This window comes from Acartia tonsa, chromosome 9 (genome assembly GCF_053477335.1).
Source record: "Acartia tonsa isolate MP-2025a chromosome 9, ASM5347733v1, whole genome shotgun sequence".
In the NCBI taxonomy this organism is placed as follows: Eukaryota; Metazoa; Arthropoda; class Copepoda; order Calanoida; family Acartiidae; genus Acartia; species Acartia tonsa.
In genome coordinates, this window is record NC_137268.1 from 47286470 (window position 1) to 47300065 (window position 13596).

Here is a 13596-nt window from a genome sequence, read left to right on the forward strand (position 1 = left end):
CAGGCTTAAATCTAAACACTGATTATTTAAAAGAGTGTTTTAAAATGCTTATGTCCATTTATTTTACAAATAACTTATAAAAATGTAAAAAAATCTGAAAAGACAACTAATTATCTTATAATGCTACTTACAAAACTACTTTGAAACAGACAATACTTAAATCTTTCTCTAAATCTGTCCTTTTTTTATATTTGGATGTCAAAATTGTTGATATTTCTCACAGACAGATGGATGGATGGATAAATTAGACAGATTTAGGAAAATTTTATCATTATTTTATCCTAATTAAAGGTCAGATAATTATACTTCATTATAGAGCAGTTGATTGCAAGGGTTTTGTCAGAATGCATGTAGAATATACGTAGATTTTATGACAAGGGAATAATTGTCGTCAATTTAGGTTGCAAACATGCACATCATCTATTGGTTAGGTTAGAGGGTTGGGTTGGGTGAAACAATTTTTTACCTGCTACAAGTTTCACGTTATATGAATGCATAATGATATGATTAATCCATTTTTAAACTGAGTGTGAATCTTAATTGGGTTTATAATGGGAGGTATTATTTAATTACCCTAATGAATGGGGCTGTAAGAATAAGAATAAAAATTAGCTGAGACAGACAAACAAACATCCAACCACTTAAATATAAAGATTTTAGATTATGGGAGGGAATAAAAACTACATGAGCCGAACTAAACTTAAAATTTTTAATGTTTAATTTGACATGAGAACTACTGTGTTACAAAATGTATAATTACAAATATATTTCTTAATTTCAAAGTCTTATGATCGATTTTAACAGTCTGAGGGTTGGAAACTAAAAATGGTAATCTTATCTGTTTCAAAAAAAGCTAAAATAGGATGGTATCACATAGCAAGATTTAGGAATATTTACTTTCAGCAAGGAGAGAGGGGACAAAGGGCTGTTAATTATACTAGTCCCTAAAGTTTTATAATAGCGTTTGTTGGCTTAACAACTTTGGGTACTATTATTGAATTATTATTGGTTGGTTCATTAAGTTGAGTGTAGAAACGTTTTAACCACTAATTGTAATTTTAAAAAAGGGCTAATGTTATTTATTATTGGAGCTATATAACAATTTGTTGGCCAATGACTTATTCCTTTAAACTTTCAGATAGGTTTTACGTTATTTGAAATAAGGTAAAATAATCTGCTTTTGCAAAAAGTATTTTAAATTTTAAACTTTTTAAACTAATTAAAAATATACCTACTTACAAAGGAATAAATACTTAATTAATGTTAGATTTTTAAAGGAGTTTTTATTTTATTTTGATGTAATGTATAAACATTTAAAAAACACATAGACAAATATAAATTTGTCTTATTAAGCTTTATAAAAAGGTCGTTAGGCTTAATATAGAAGGAAGGTCACTTACATGTGTATCGTCTTCGCAAAAATCTTTCATCATAAACTTATGGTAGTCATTTTAAATTACAATTTGTTAGCTTGCTTTTTTAATAAATTTATAATTTTTATTAACTACAATGATTTTTAGGTACAAAAAGTAAATTAAAAAAAAATACACAATAATTAATTTTCTAGATGGTTTGTTTTGGACCAGTTTTTTTCTATCAATTTATCATCATTATTTGTAAAATGCAACCACTTTAAATTATTGATATATTAATAATTAATACATGTAGAAATAATTTATGTAAACTATGGTAAAATTACATGAAGAAGTATGACCTAATTTTTTTTATTTTATAGGTTTATAAGACATGGATGGGTTAAATGAATATTTATAGAAGAATGGTAAGCAATTAATCTACAATCCATCCTTTACCCCCAAAAAAGACAAATTTAGTAAGTAATTTAATAATGGCAATACAAAAGTTTGACTGTGTACATTTTTTTATATAAAAAATGCAATATGGGTATAATTATCCACAAAATATGTAGGAAAATGATTAATCTACCTATTATTATTCTATCCCTGTATTTAAAAAAAAGCTTTTCCATTTTTATTTCTTGTTATTGTTATCAATGTACGTGATATGGTTTTTGCTACAATATAAAATAATGGCTGATATTTAACATGTTTAAATTATGTATGGCATTGGATAACCTGTATATTTTCCACCTTTTTACATATATTTTCTGCATTGATAAATTAAATATGTTACATAATACATACTAAAATGATACTATATTTTGTTATACGAATGGCTATTGAAAATAAGTGGATTTAGGTTGCTAACATAGACTTTATTTATTGGTCAGTTTGTTCATCCAGTACGTGGAGAGTGGAAGGGATAAAGGGTTGGATGGGAGGGGATCGTTATTTTATCCAGCTAAAAGTTTCACTTTATTAATGTATATGATAATCTTGTGTAAATCCAAGTTATCATAATCTATTGTTAAAAGAATCTAATCTTTATAAAGATGCCAGACAAATCTAGAGTTAAAGTCTGTTTTAAAAGTCGTCTTCATTACAGAAAATAAACAATGAAAAGTGAAACCATGACTTTTATAACAGAAACAACATTTCTTCGTGCGTAGCATTAAATTAAAAGAATAGTGGGGGCATGAGCTATATGTAACTTTAGCCAAAGGGTGGGGAACATGTGCTGATTTTCAATTAGATCTTTGAATTTCAGCCATTAGCGTCGGAAATATTAACTATCCAAGTCGATACAAAGGATCAGAGAGCAATTTGCTTGCCGACGTAAAAGGTCCCAACTACTTGAACCATGTAGTTGTCTGGGGACACCATGGAAACTGTCCCAATTTTATATAACTTTTGCGGAACATGTTCCAGTTACGTCATATTTTTCTTTCCCGGAAAAGGGAAGTGGGGAAGAAAATCTCTTCAAAAGAGATGGGGAAAACCCCCTTTTCTCCCATCTCTTTTTTCTTCCCCCCTTCCCTTTTTTTTCTTTCCCCCTTCTCTTTTTCGGGAAAGAAAAATATGACGTAACTGGAACATGTTCCGCAAAAGTTATACAAAATTGGGACAGTTTCCATGGTGTCTTGTCTGGGTTATACATACATCATATATGTTTTACATTTATTTGTAAGTTATAAAATGATTTTTACTTAAATTACCAGCAAAAAGTGTACAAACTTAAAAAAATTCAAACACTATTATTATATAAAATCAAAATGACCTTACCTTTATTGCAATTAAAGATTTAGCATGTTCTCTGACAATGAATTGAAGGGGCAGCCTGTTAAAAATAATTCAGTTGTAAATTTAGATATATAATGTTATTAAAAGACTAGTAGATATTATTGGTAGATTTTTTTGTTATTGTAAATTGGAAGATTTTTACTTGAAAATTTGAGAGATTTGAAAAAAATTCAACAGCTGAAAAATTTGCCTGAGGTCAGCCTGATCTATTATCTGATTGGCTGCAGTACCACCAGCTGAGTGTGGAGGAAGCACGTGATTGGGTGAATTTGAAGGGTTGTGATTGGTTGGATTGTGATTGGAGTGGATTGGTGAACGGACATCCCCCTCAGTCCTCTTCTCCTCATGCTAAAAAAATACGTTTTGAACAACTTTACCAACAATTTTTTTAACAATTTTTTTATTTTTCAAAACAACTTGGCTCTGTGCCTGCTTTGCTTCCCATATCTCTACCTATCTATAAATAATATAATTTAAGAATCAAATAATAATAATAAATAAATAATATATATCTCTACTCTTGTAAAAATAAGTTGCAACTGATTTCCGATATAGAAGACGACATACTAAATACTACTTGATTTCTTAGTAGAATCTTATTTTTAAATGGTAAAGACGACTTTTAATAACTCTTCTTTTCTGGGAAATAGATGAAATATAAGAGGAACATTAGAAATAAAGTAAGTTTTGTCCTTATAAAGTGAAATGTTTTGGAAATGCTATGCAATCAAAGAGTTGGTTAGCTGACGGGTGTCATTGCAACAAATATCCGAGAACCTTAGCCAGAAATCTTAACACTTATTATATTAGTTTTAGCCTCAAAAAGGCGCCTTACAAGGTTTTAATTTGAAAGAGAAAATCACTTACATGAGCAATTATTGGTATCTTTGGTAGTTCTCTGTTCTTGAGATCAGGAGAGGAAGGTACAACCATGATCCAGGTCCGACTCTGGTGCACCCTGTGCCCGCCTGTGTATGTCAGGTAAACTTCAACTTTTTTCGCCAGCAATAAAAATAAAAGTTAGAGAAAGTTTACTGATTTATAAACAACTGGTGGGATCGCGCCTAGCCTATTTGGGGGAGGGTAGTGTTTTTGTTAACAAAAAAAAATATTTTTTTGGGTGGTTATATTCTCTTTTTTTGCGGGTGGGGGTGTCCCACCATCTAAGGAAAACCACCGACAGACCAATAGCTCTATCAAAGGAAGAGTAGAACCCAATTAGTTCAACGATTACTGAAATCTTAAGCGTAAGACGGACAGACAGACATATATATTACTAATTATATTTTTCATTAAATCAATAATATAGGGAGCTACTTACGAACATGATTGTCCTTGTGATCTCAAATATTAATAAAAGTAAAAACTTTGAAAAAAAAATGGCTGGATAATATTGAATTTATGTTCCTGGTAAAGCATTGGGATCCTGTAGTTCTGTCACTGGGCATACACATTACACAGCCAAACTACATACCTACAAAATAGATATATTATTACTCGGGATGTTGCACCAGACTTCCATGTACTCTAATAAAATGATGGTCGCAGTTGGCTAAAATAATAATACCTCCCATCCATCCCCTTTTTCCAATCCGCTCTCCTCCTACTGGATGAACGGATTGAACAATAAATGAGTAACATATTAGCAAGCTACAATTCCCCCTGTAAATATATCCATGTATTATTATATCCTACATCTATTCCTACAAATTATTAGAATAATTTATTCATAATTTTTTTAGCAGCAAGCCTACTCTATAAATGGCTTTGTCTGTTCTTCTGTACGTATCCTTTTTTCATTTGAATCTTTAATTTTACCATTTCTTCCCCCTTCCTCATTACCATAAAAAAATTAGGGTTTGGGTCATCGAGGGCGTTTTCTCTAAGTAGGGTGCTGACACCCTCCCCCATGAGAGTTATAAACCTTCCAAAGACCTATGACAAGCTACACTGTAAAGGAAGATCATATAGGTTAGCAAGGTCACTTGGTACAAACAGCCAGACCACATAAATAGTCAAAATATTTCCTTTCGTTCACCTATGTTTGCTTTCTCTAAAAAAAGAAAATTAACTCTTTGTTGTTTCTATCACTAAGTATAACTAACTAAGTCCGGTGGATTTTTAATTTTAACTCTGATATAAAAGAGTTATGAAAAGATAAAAAATGACAAGGATGATTTGATTATTTACACCGGAGAAAATTATTGTAGACTTTGAAAGTTCAATTTATATGATAAATTAACAGGATCTATGTATGTGTGCTAAAGGATTCCGCTAACCAATGCAAGTTTGATAACTATTTTGGGGAAGTCACCACCATCCTCCCAAGAGAAATCACCCCTAGAAATTTTCAATTTAATTTCTAATTTTAAGCTTTATAAAACACTAAAAGTTTATTACAAGTGGTGTCAAAAATCATCATCGGAAACCTAAATATTTTGTTGCAATTCACTCATTGAGTGTAAAGGTGACCTATAGAGGATCTTTGATTGTAAATAAAAAGAAAGACAATTGCTTTTGAGATGGGCTTATCAAATACCAAGATCTATTCTGCCTAGCCTTTCAAAAGGTGTGCTACAAAAAAAATATTTTTTTTGGATAGTAAAATCGCCACATAAAAGATATATTTCTAGTTGCTACTCTCCCAGAGGCCTCTAAATCAATAAGAAAAATCGGAGGGTATTTTTTTCAGTCGCGATTATTCTTTTAAGGGTGGAGATACTTTTCCTAATAATAATAAACTTATAAGAAGCTTCACTGCATTTCTTATTTAATTTGACGTTGCTTTTCGATGACAAATGTACAATATAGTTAATACGATCCCCCTTTTAGTTTTATGAAATAAATACTCCTTTACCTATAATCAGCAGCTTTACTACTTTGAAAGTAATTGTTCTTGTTAAAAGTAAAGACCTTTTTTAAATGCAACTTTTTTCAAGCACCATTCTATTTCCTTCCCAATAAAAATAAAAAAATCATTATTTAACTTTAGTTTAAATAGAATTTCATTTTATTCATATTTAAGATTTTTATCTTTTTATTAATTTGCATTATTTTACTTCTATTACCTTTTTTTAATCATTTATTACAAAAAATAATGGATTTAATTTATAAAATTACGAATTAATATATTATTACTTGAAAGTAGGCTAAAGTAACGATACCCCCAATCCACCTACTTTCCAGAATAACCTCTTCTTCTACTGGAGAAACGAACGAACCCATAAAAGAATTCCATGTTAGCAACCTAAATTGGCGAAATTTGTTTCCCCTGTTCAAATATCCACGTATATTCTATATCAATTCAATTAAGATTTTAATATGTACTGTAAATTTGTCCAGTTTACCTCCGTTACATATACATAAAAGTCAATTGACCAAATCAATATAACATGCCTTTATAGACAATCAGTAGGTTAATTATGAGCCATGGATGAGGTACGTTTAATGAATAACAGTTAAATCTTTTTTTCATATTTGAAAATAGAAAAAGGAATATAAAAAGACAAAACAATGGCCGACAAATTGATGAACATCCCCAATGATGACAAACAAAATTACCACTTCCATAGATTAAAATTAGTGGTTAAGCCTCCATAAGGGGTAAGAGAAATCTATAATTATTTTTAAGCTATAATTTCATTTATTTAAGCTTCAATGGTTTGATGAAAAAAATCGCGCAACTTATCAGATAAAAATGCGCCTTTTTAAGGTCAAACATCTAATCTTGATCAAATTATCCTATTAATTTAGAACTTTTAATAATAATAAAGGTTTAAAATTAAGGTATTTAAAATATCAGAAGCATCAATAAAATAAAAGTTACCATTTAGAGCAATTAAACTAAGTATCATTTGTTTCAAACTAGTGGCTAAAAGAAAAAGTAACATTTTATGGGAGGGGGGAGATACCCTCCACCAAAAGGAACATAAAAGAAGCTATATTGTAAAGAAGAACAATGTCCGTCCAGTAGTTTGGGATCCTTCGCTCCAGACAAAAAACCTTACTACTTTTTTTGGTATCAAATGAACAGTATTAAAATATTACTGTATCTTTATAACCCTTTTTCTTATCATAATTTTGCCATAAACCAATTAGAAAACAAGGTTAATAGCATTCACAAAATCAAATCTGAACAAATGAATGATAACAACTTAACCAAATAGACTGGCTTTCAATAAATGGCATGCACAGCAATTCATTAGGGGTTTCTTTTTTGGGATGAAAAAAGGGGAAGGCAATCCTTTCTAAAATTTTATTTTCGGGGGGTGTTGACACCCTCCTACACCCCTCAACCGCAGGCCACTGTTGGCAACATAAAATACATTTACATCATTAGCTATAAAGATGTTTTCCTTTTTGTCTAAGCGATAATTGAATCTCTCAGTTAAACAATGCAGACGGACAGACGGATAAACAGTAAATATAGAAAAGCCTCACATTAAAAACAGCAACAAAATATTTAAAATTAATTGTGTGAAAATAATAAAGAAATTAAGTGTTAATTCATACTTTTATGATCGATGTTGAATATTTAAATGTTTTTTATAGGGTGGCAGTTATTTCATTTAAGAATTTAATCATATATAAATATTTTATAAACAATACTCCTGAAATGTAAAGATAAAAACAGAAACTGACAAAGACTAAGCTTCCAATGAAAACTGAACACAATTCTGATGAAAATCACTAATTTATCATTGTGTCGGTATGTAATTCTTGTATTCCCCGGCAAGTTCGAACCCATTAATCCCTTTTTTCCTTACACCAGAATTCCCCAGAGAATGAGTGTGTTATGCGGCATTCCTAACTATCTCCGCGCGTGGCTTGTAAACAAACAAAAGAGACGCGCACTTTTCCTTTGATGATTCCCATGTGAGGAGCTACGTGAATGAAAATAATGTATTGCTTGAATATACATGCGCTCTAATCCGTGGAAGATCTCAAATAAGCCTTCCTGCTTAGTTTGACATCATATGTGGTAAGAATTTATTTTTAATTCTTGAAAATAAGCGTAGAATGGTACAATTTTATGAAGAAATTTAAATCATTAATTTTTCAACAAATAGACCATTTAACTGCTAAGTTTTGATATACGAATATTTTCCTTTATATTATTGATTATTTTATTCTAAAATTATCAATTTCTGATGCGATTTAATATGTTTCGTGCCAATTTAAAGTTTTTTAGAAAATTCATATTTTTTATTAAATTGAAATCACGCAACCTCGATGTTACAAAAATAATAACCATTAATTTTATGTAATTAATTCTTATATTTTTGTTTTAGACTTACTGTTTTCATGGTAATAAATACACATTCGTAAACTTCACTATGTTGGTCATTCGGAGGGCTTCGAGATAAGATTTCGAGAACGGCTAGGCATTGCGTTCCGAAACAATGAAAACAAGACAGAACAGATGCAGCTAAGAAGAATCTGTGAAGTTTTGTGAATGTGTTGGTTGTGATACCTTACCACACATTATTATAGTCATAATCAGTACAGTTAACTTTAGTGACAATCATGGGTCCTAAAAAGAATAAAGGTGAACAATTGGGAAAGCGGCTGCGCCCAGCCGTTGAGGCCCTAACCAGTGAACTAAGTAGAGTGATGAAGTTGGTCAGTGATTCTTCAGAACTTGACGTTAGACATTTCACTAAGGAGTCAATCCTTGTCCATGACAAGTTCGAGACATTCGATAGCATCATGGTCGGTTTTAGCAAGCTTGGTTTGAGAATCCAAGAGCTTGATGAGTTTAGTGACATTCAAAGTGTTGTTGATTTAGTTGGTGATAACTTGCCTGACCATAAGGCTGAACTATATGATCGATGTTTGAAGATTGTGAAAGTTATTAAAGGGTCATATTTTCCCTTGCCAGAACCAATTATAAACACTTTGTCTGCTTTGATGAAACGATTGGCTGAGGTTAAGCTTGAACCTGTGAAGCCACCCACAACGACGGCGGGTGCCTCGACAGCATCGCCATTTGTGTCACCGTTTGGCACACCACAGTTCGGCACCGGTTCTATGTTCACGCCAGGATATATGAATCGTGTCGACGAACGTCTTCTTCCATCCTTTGACGGCCAGGAAGCAGCTTACGTAAGTTTCAAAGACAATTTTAAAAAGCTTACTGTAGGACAGGACCCGTCATATTTACAGTTATTGTTGAGCAGTGAGAAGGTCTGTAAAAATAAAGAGCTGAGACTCCAGTTAATTCAGATTCAATCGCATGAATCTCAGTGGGCTTACCTTGACGCGCGTTTCAAGTCTAAGACACGTCAAATGCTCTGCCTTTTCAACCAATGGGAGAAGAAGTCTAAACCGTCGGACTCCAACCAGATTGTGACTGTGTTAGCAGAGTTTGGTGGTGCAGTTAGCCAGCTGGAGCAGCTGACTAAAGATGATGAAGATGATGAGGTTACCACTAGCCAGTGGTTGACTGTGATCCTTCTGGAGATGTTATCCAAGAAGTTGCCCCGAGATTTTCAAGATAAGCTTAATCTGGCGTTGGGCTCAATGGATGTCCCAAACGTGCCAAAGTTGTTGCAGATAATTGAAGAACAAAGGGGCGCCATTTTAATGAGGTGTTCAACTGATATGGACACCACCTCTAAGAAGAAAGGTAACCCTGCGGCAGCTGCTACAGCCGTAGGTAAACCTGGGTCTCCAGCTAAGACCAAGAAGAAACAGCCTTGCCCGTCGGAAGGTTGCAGTTCTGAACACTTGTTGTTTAAGTGTTCCAAGTTTAGGGATTTGTCTGTTCCTGAACGTAAAAACTTTATCAAGAAGATTGGTGCCTGTTTGTTGTGCTTGCAAAAAGGGCACAGGGTTGCTGATTGCCCTAAGGCCGATAGACTTGGCAGCTGTACCATAGACAGCTGCAACCAGCCTCATAATAGTTTAATTCATGAGTCTGTTGCTGGTGGACAAGTTGCGGCAGTTTATGAATCACAGTTGTTCAGCAAGAACAATTATATGCTGATGTTGCAGCAGCTCCCAGCAGTGGCGGCTGACAAACGTCAAGTCACCGTCAATGCTATGTGGGATTCTGGAGCAAATCTCACATTGATTTCTAGAAGTATCGCCAAGAAGTTAGAGTTGCCATCAACTGGTCGCACAGCTACTATTTCTTTGGCAGATGGAAAGAGCCAAGCATGTCCTACAGTTAAAATCTGCTTGGTTGACCGCAACCGGAATTGCCATATTCTGGAGGCGGCGGTAGTGCCCAGCATTGGTACTGAAGAAGGGTTGCGTTCTATTGATCCTGCAGCCGCCGCCGAAATTTTCGATATGAAGCCTGATAATTTCTCTAAGGTTGACGGTAAGATTGACGTTCTTATCGGCCATCTAACACCAGCTATGTTCCCGTGTGCAGATAAAATGGTTGGTGATTCTAGACTGTACAGAAGCTTATTTGGTACAGGCTATCTAGTTGTGTCTGCGGACGGCAGGACTGTTGCTAATCCTGTCGCTTGTAAAGCTACTAAGTTGGAGGTCAGCAAGATGGAGTTCATATCTACAGAAAGTTTGGGGATACAGCCGCCATCAATGTGCAGCGGCTGTAAGAACTGCCGTCATTGCGCCGCCATTGCCGCCGGGCAGTCCGCCTTGGACGTGCGTAAGCGGCAGCTGATTGAAGAAGGTTTGACGTTGGATCTTGAGAGCCGTATCTGGACGGCTTCATATCCTTATAAGACGCCGCCAAGTGTGTTGTTTGATAACTCAGAGCAGGCGTACAAGATTTGCCTACGTGACCGGCAAAGAATGGTCAAAAAGGGCGAATATGACACTTTCTGCCAAGTGTTCCAAGAAGCTGTTTCTCGTGGCGTGTATACAAGAGCGTTGCCCGAAGATCTGTCTTATACTGGGCCTGTGTATTATTCGAGCCTAGTCTGCGCATATAAAGAAAGTATTTCCACGCCGTTGAGGATATGCGCCAATTCTAGCCTCTGCTGCAAGGGGCTAAGTCTCAACAGTATTATGATGGACGGGCCAGTTCCATTATATTCCCTGATGCACAATCTTATTCGGTTCAGAAGTTACAAGTGTGCATTCGTGGCTGACATTCAGAAGTTTTATAATAGTTTGTTAGCTACCTATGAAGATTCTCAGCTGAAACGTGTATTTTTTGCTGATACAGTTGATGGAGAGCCGGAGGTTTATCTCACCAGAACCGTCAATTTTGGTGAAGCCTTGGCCGGCGATATGGCCGTGACCGCCCTCAGACTCACTGGTCGTATTTTTGGTGGAAGATCCCTGCAGGATGTTCAAGATGTTTATGGATCTGAGAAGATTAGAGGTTCTGATGTTGTAGCCCAGCAAGATGTGTGGAGAGATGTTCAGCAGCCACTCAGATCTGAATTTGTTTTGTATCAAGATCCTCCTTCGGTCAAATTGGAGACTTGTACTTACGTGGATGACTGTTTAAGCGGTCATAACAGTAAACCTGAAGCTGTCCAGCTGGTTCGAGAGCTGGAGCAGATGATTGAACCTGGAAATTTCAGATTTAAATCTGTTATTTATTCTGGAGATGATGTTGACAGTGTGAAAGTTTTGGGCATTGTTTGGGTCCCAAAACAGGATATATTGTTCCTACCTGTCAGAGCCAACCACGGCGCGAAGATAAAGGGTAGAAAGTTACTAGAAGACCTGGATTTGGAGGATCTCTGGAGAAGTCTACCTGAGACGGTAACTAAACGAGAAGTTTGGAGAATCGTGCAACAGTTATATGACCCAATGGGTCTTGCAGCACCATTGCTGCTTAAATCAAAGCTATGTCTGCGCTCAGTTTGCATACATGGCTGCGACTGGGATGATTCCATACCTGGAGAGTTGAGGTCAGAGTTCGTGAGCAGCCTCCAGGACCGGGCGGCACTTGGAAATGTGTCGTTCAGACGTTCGATGGTTCCTGATAAGCCATTGGGGCTTCCAATGGTTGTTGGTTTCTGTGATGCATCAAGCTCAGCCTATGCAGCCATCACCTACCTGAGATGGCCAGTTTCTGGAGGATTTGATGTAGTTTTGTGTTGCGCCAAGTCACGTGTCGCACCAGTTAAGATAGAGTCTATACCAAGGTTAGAAATGCTTAGTTGTCTGATCTTGGCAAGGCTTGTGGATACAGTTGTCAGAGCTCTACCTTTCAGCATTTCTGGCAAAGTATTTTTTAGTGATAGCAGCTGTGCCCTGGCGCAGTTATCCAGTGACAGTGTTATGCTAAATGTTTTCAACAGTCATCGTGTTTCTGAAATACAACAGTTGACGAGCCCTGAAGATTGGAGATGGGTTCCAACCCAACACAACATCGCCGATTTAGCTATGCGAGGTTTGTGTACAATTGAGGATGTACAACCTGGATCTACATACCAGGAAGGTCCAAGCTGGTTGCGCCTGGAACAGGACCAGTGGCCCGTTAGAGCGGGTGAGGTTAACGCATCTATCCCTGAGAGTGAGCTAAATCCAAAGATGGCGAAGCTCAAGGTAATGTTCACACAAGCAGTGGACAATGATTTCTGGAGGTCGCTGGCAAGAAGGACCTACAGGCAGGCAAGAAGGACTGTAGCTGCAGTTCTTAAAGCTGCCAACTGTTTTAAACTGTTGCTTGTCAAGAAACGTGGTGTTGCAACAAATGAGGATGGTGGTAGCAACAATGATAGTTCTAGGTATTATGAGAACTATACTTTCACAAACACTTACTTGGAGTCTGTTTGTGACCTGTTTTTGACATCCTTCAACCAAGAGAAGGAGATGACCATGGACGCCGAGGGGAAATTCGATTCTCTTCAACCCTATCATCACAAAGTCCAGGTTTGTTGGCCCATAGTGGGTCATGATGGATGTTTTCCTCTTCGGTCATTTACAATACTCAAAATGGCCGCCAGAGGTGATGAAGCTCTTGAGGCCGCTGCTGGAGGCCCAAGGAAAGTTATGAAGGACAGCCCAGGTGTTGTCTTGCTTAGCCGCCACAACAGGCTGGCGAAGCTCATCCTCCAACAGTCTCATGATGAGCTGGGACATGGAGGCCATCGTAAAACATTGGCGCAAAGCCGAAGGTATGCTTGGATCACACATGGCCGCATGGAGGCTATGAAGGTGGTCAAGAATTGTGCTGCATGTTCCATTGAATATGCCAAGCGTTCGAGTCCCGCAATGGCTAATATCCTGCCAGACCGTGTGGAGCCGTCAGTGCCCTTCCAAGAGGTGCACATGGACCTTGCGGGGCCCATAGAAGTTGTGAAACCTGGCGTTGGCACCAGGAATACCAAGACTAAGTACAAAGTCTGGTTGTTGATTGTAGCTTGTAGATTTACACAGGCTGTATTCATTGATGTTTTGACAGATTATTCTACTGAAGCCGTGCTGGTCGGCTTGAGGAAACTTCAGGCGTTTTATAACATGCCTAGAAGAGTTACTACAGATTGTGGTACCAATATGG

The 13596-nt window shown here is 36.1% G+C and overlaps 1 protein-coding gene across 1 annotated transcript in view; it reads right to left on the bottom strand.

The window, feature by feature from the left end:
* LOC145329099 (uncharacterized) overlaps nt 1–13596 on the bottom strand; it is a 264242-nt gene that overhangs the window by 117559 nt on the left and 133087 nt on the right. Inside the window, exons 2-5 of the mRNA XM_080173132.1 lie at nt 4565–4632; nt 4026–4125; nt 3349–3506; nt 3141–3195 (exon numbers count right to left, since the gene is read on the bottom strand). Coding sequence (XP_080029258.1) covers nt 3141–3195; nt 3349–3506; nt 4026–4091 — 279 coding nt within the window. The 5' untranslated portion in view covers nt 4092–4125; nt 4565–4632. The remainder of the gene's footprint in view (nt 1–3140; nt 3196–3348; nt 3507–4025; nt 4126–4564; nt 4633–13596) is intronic.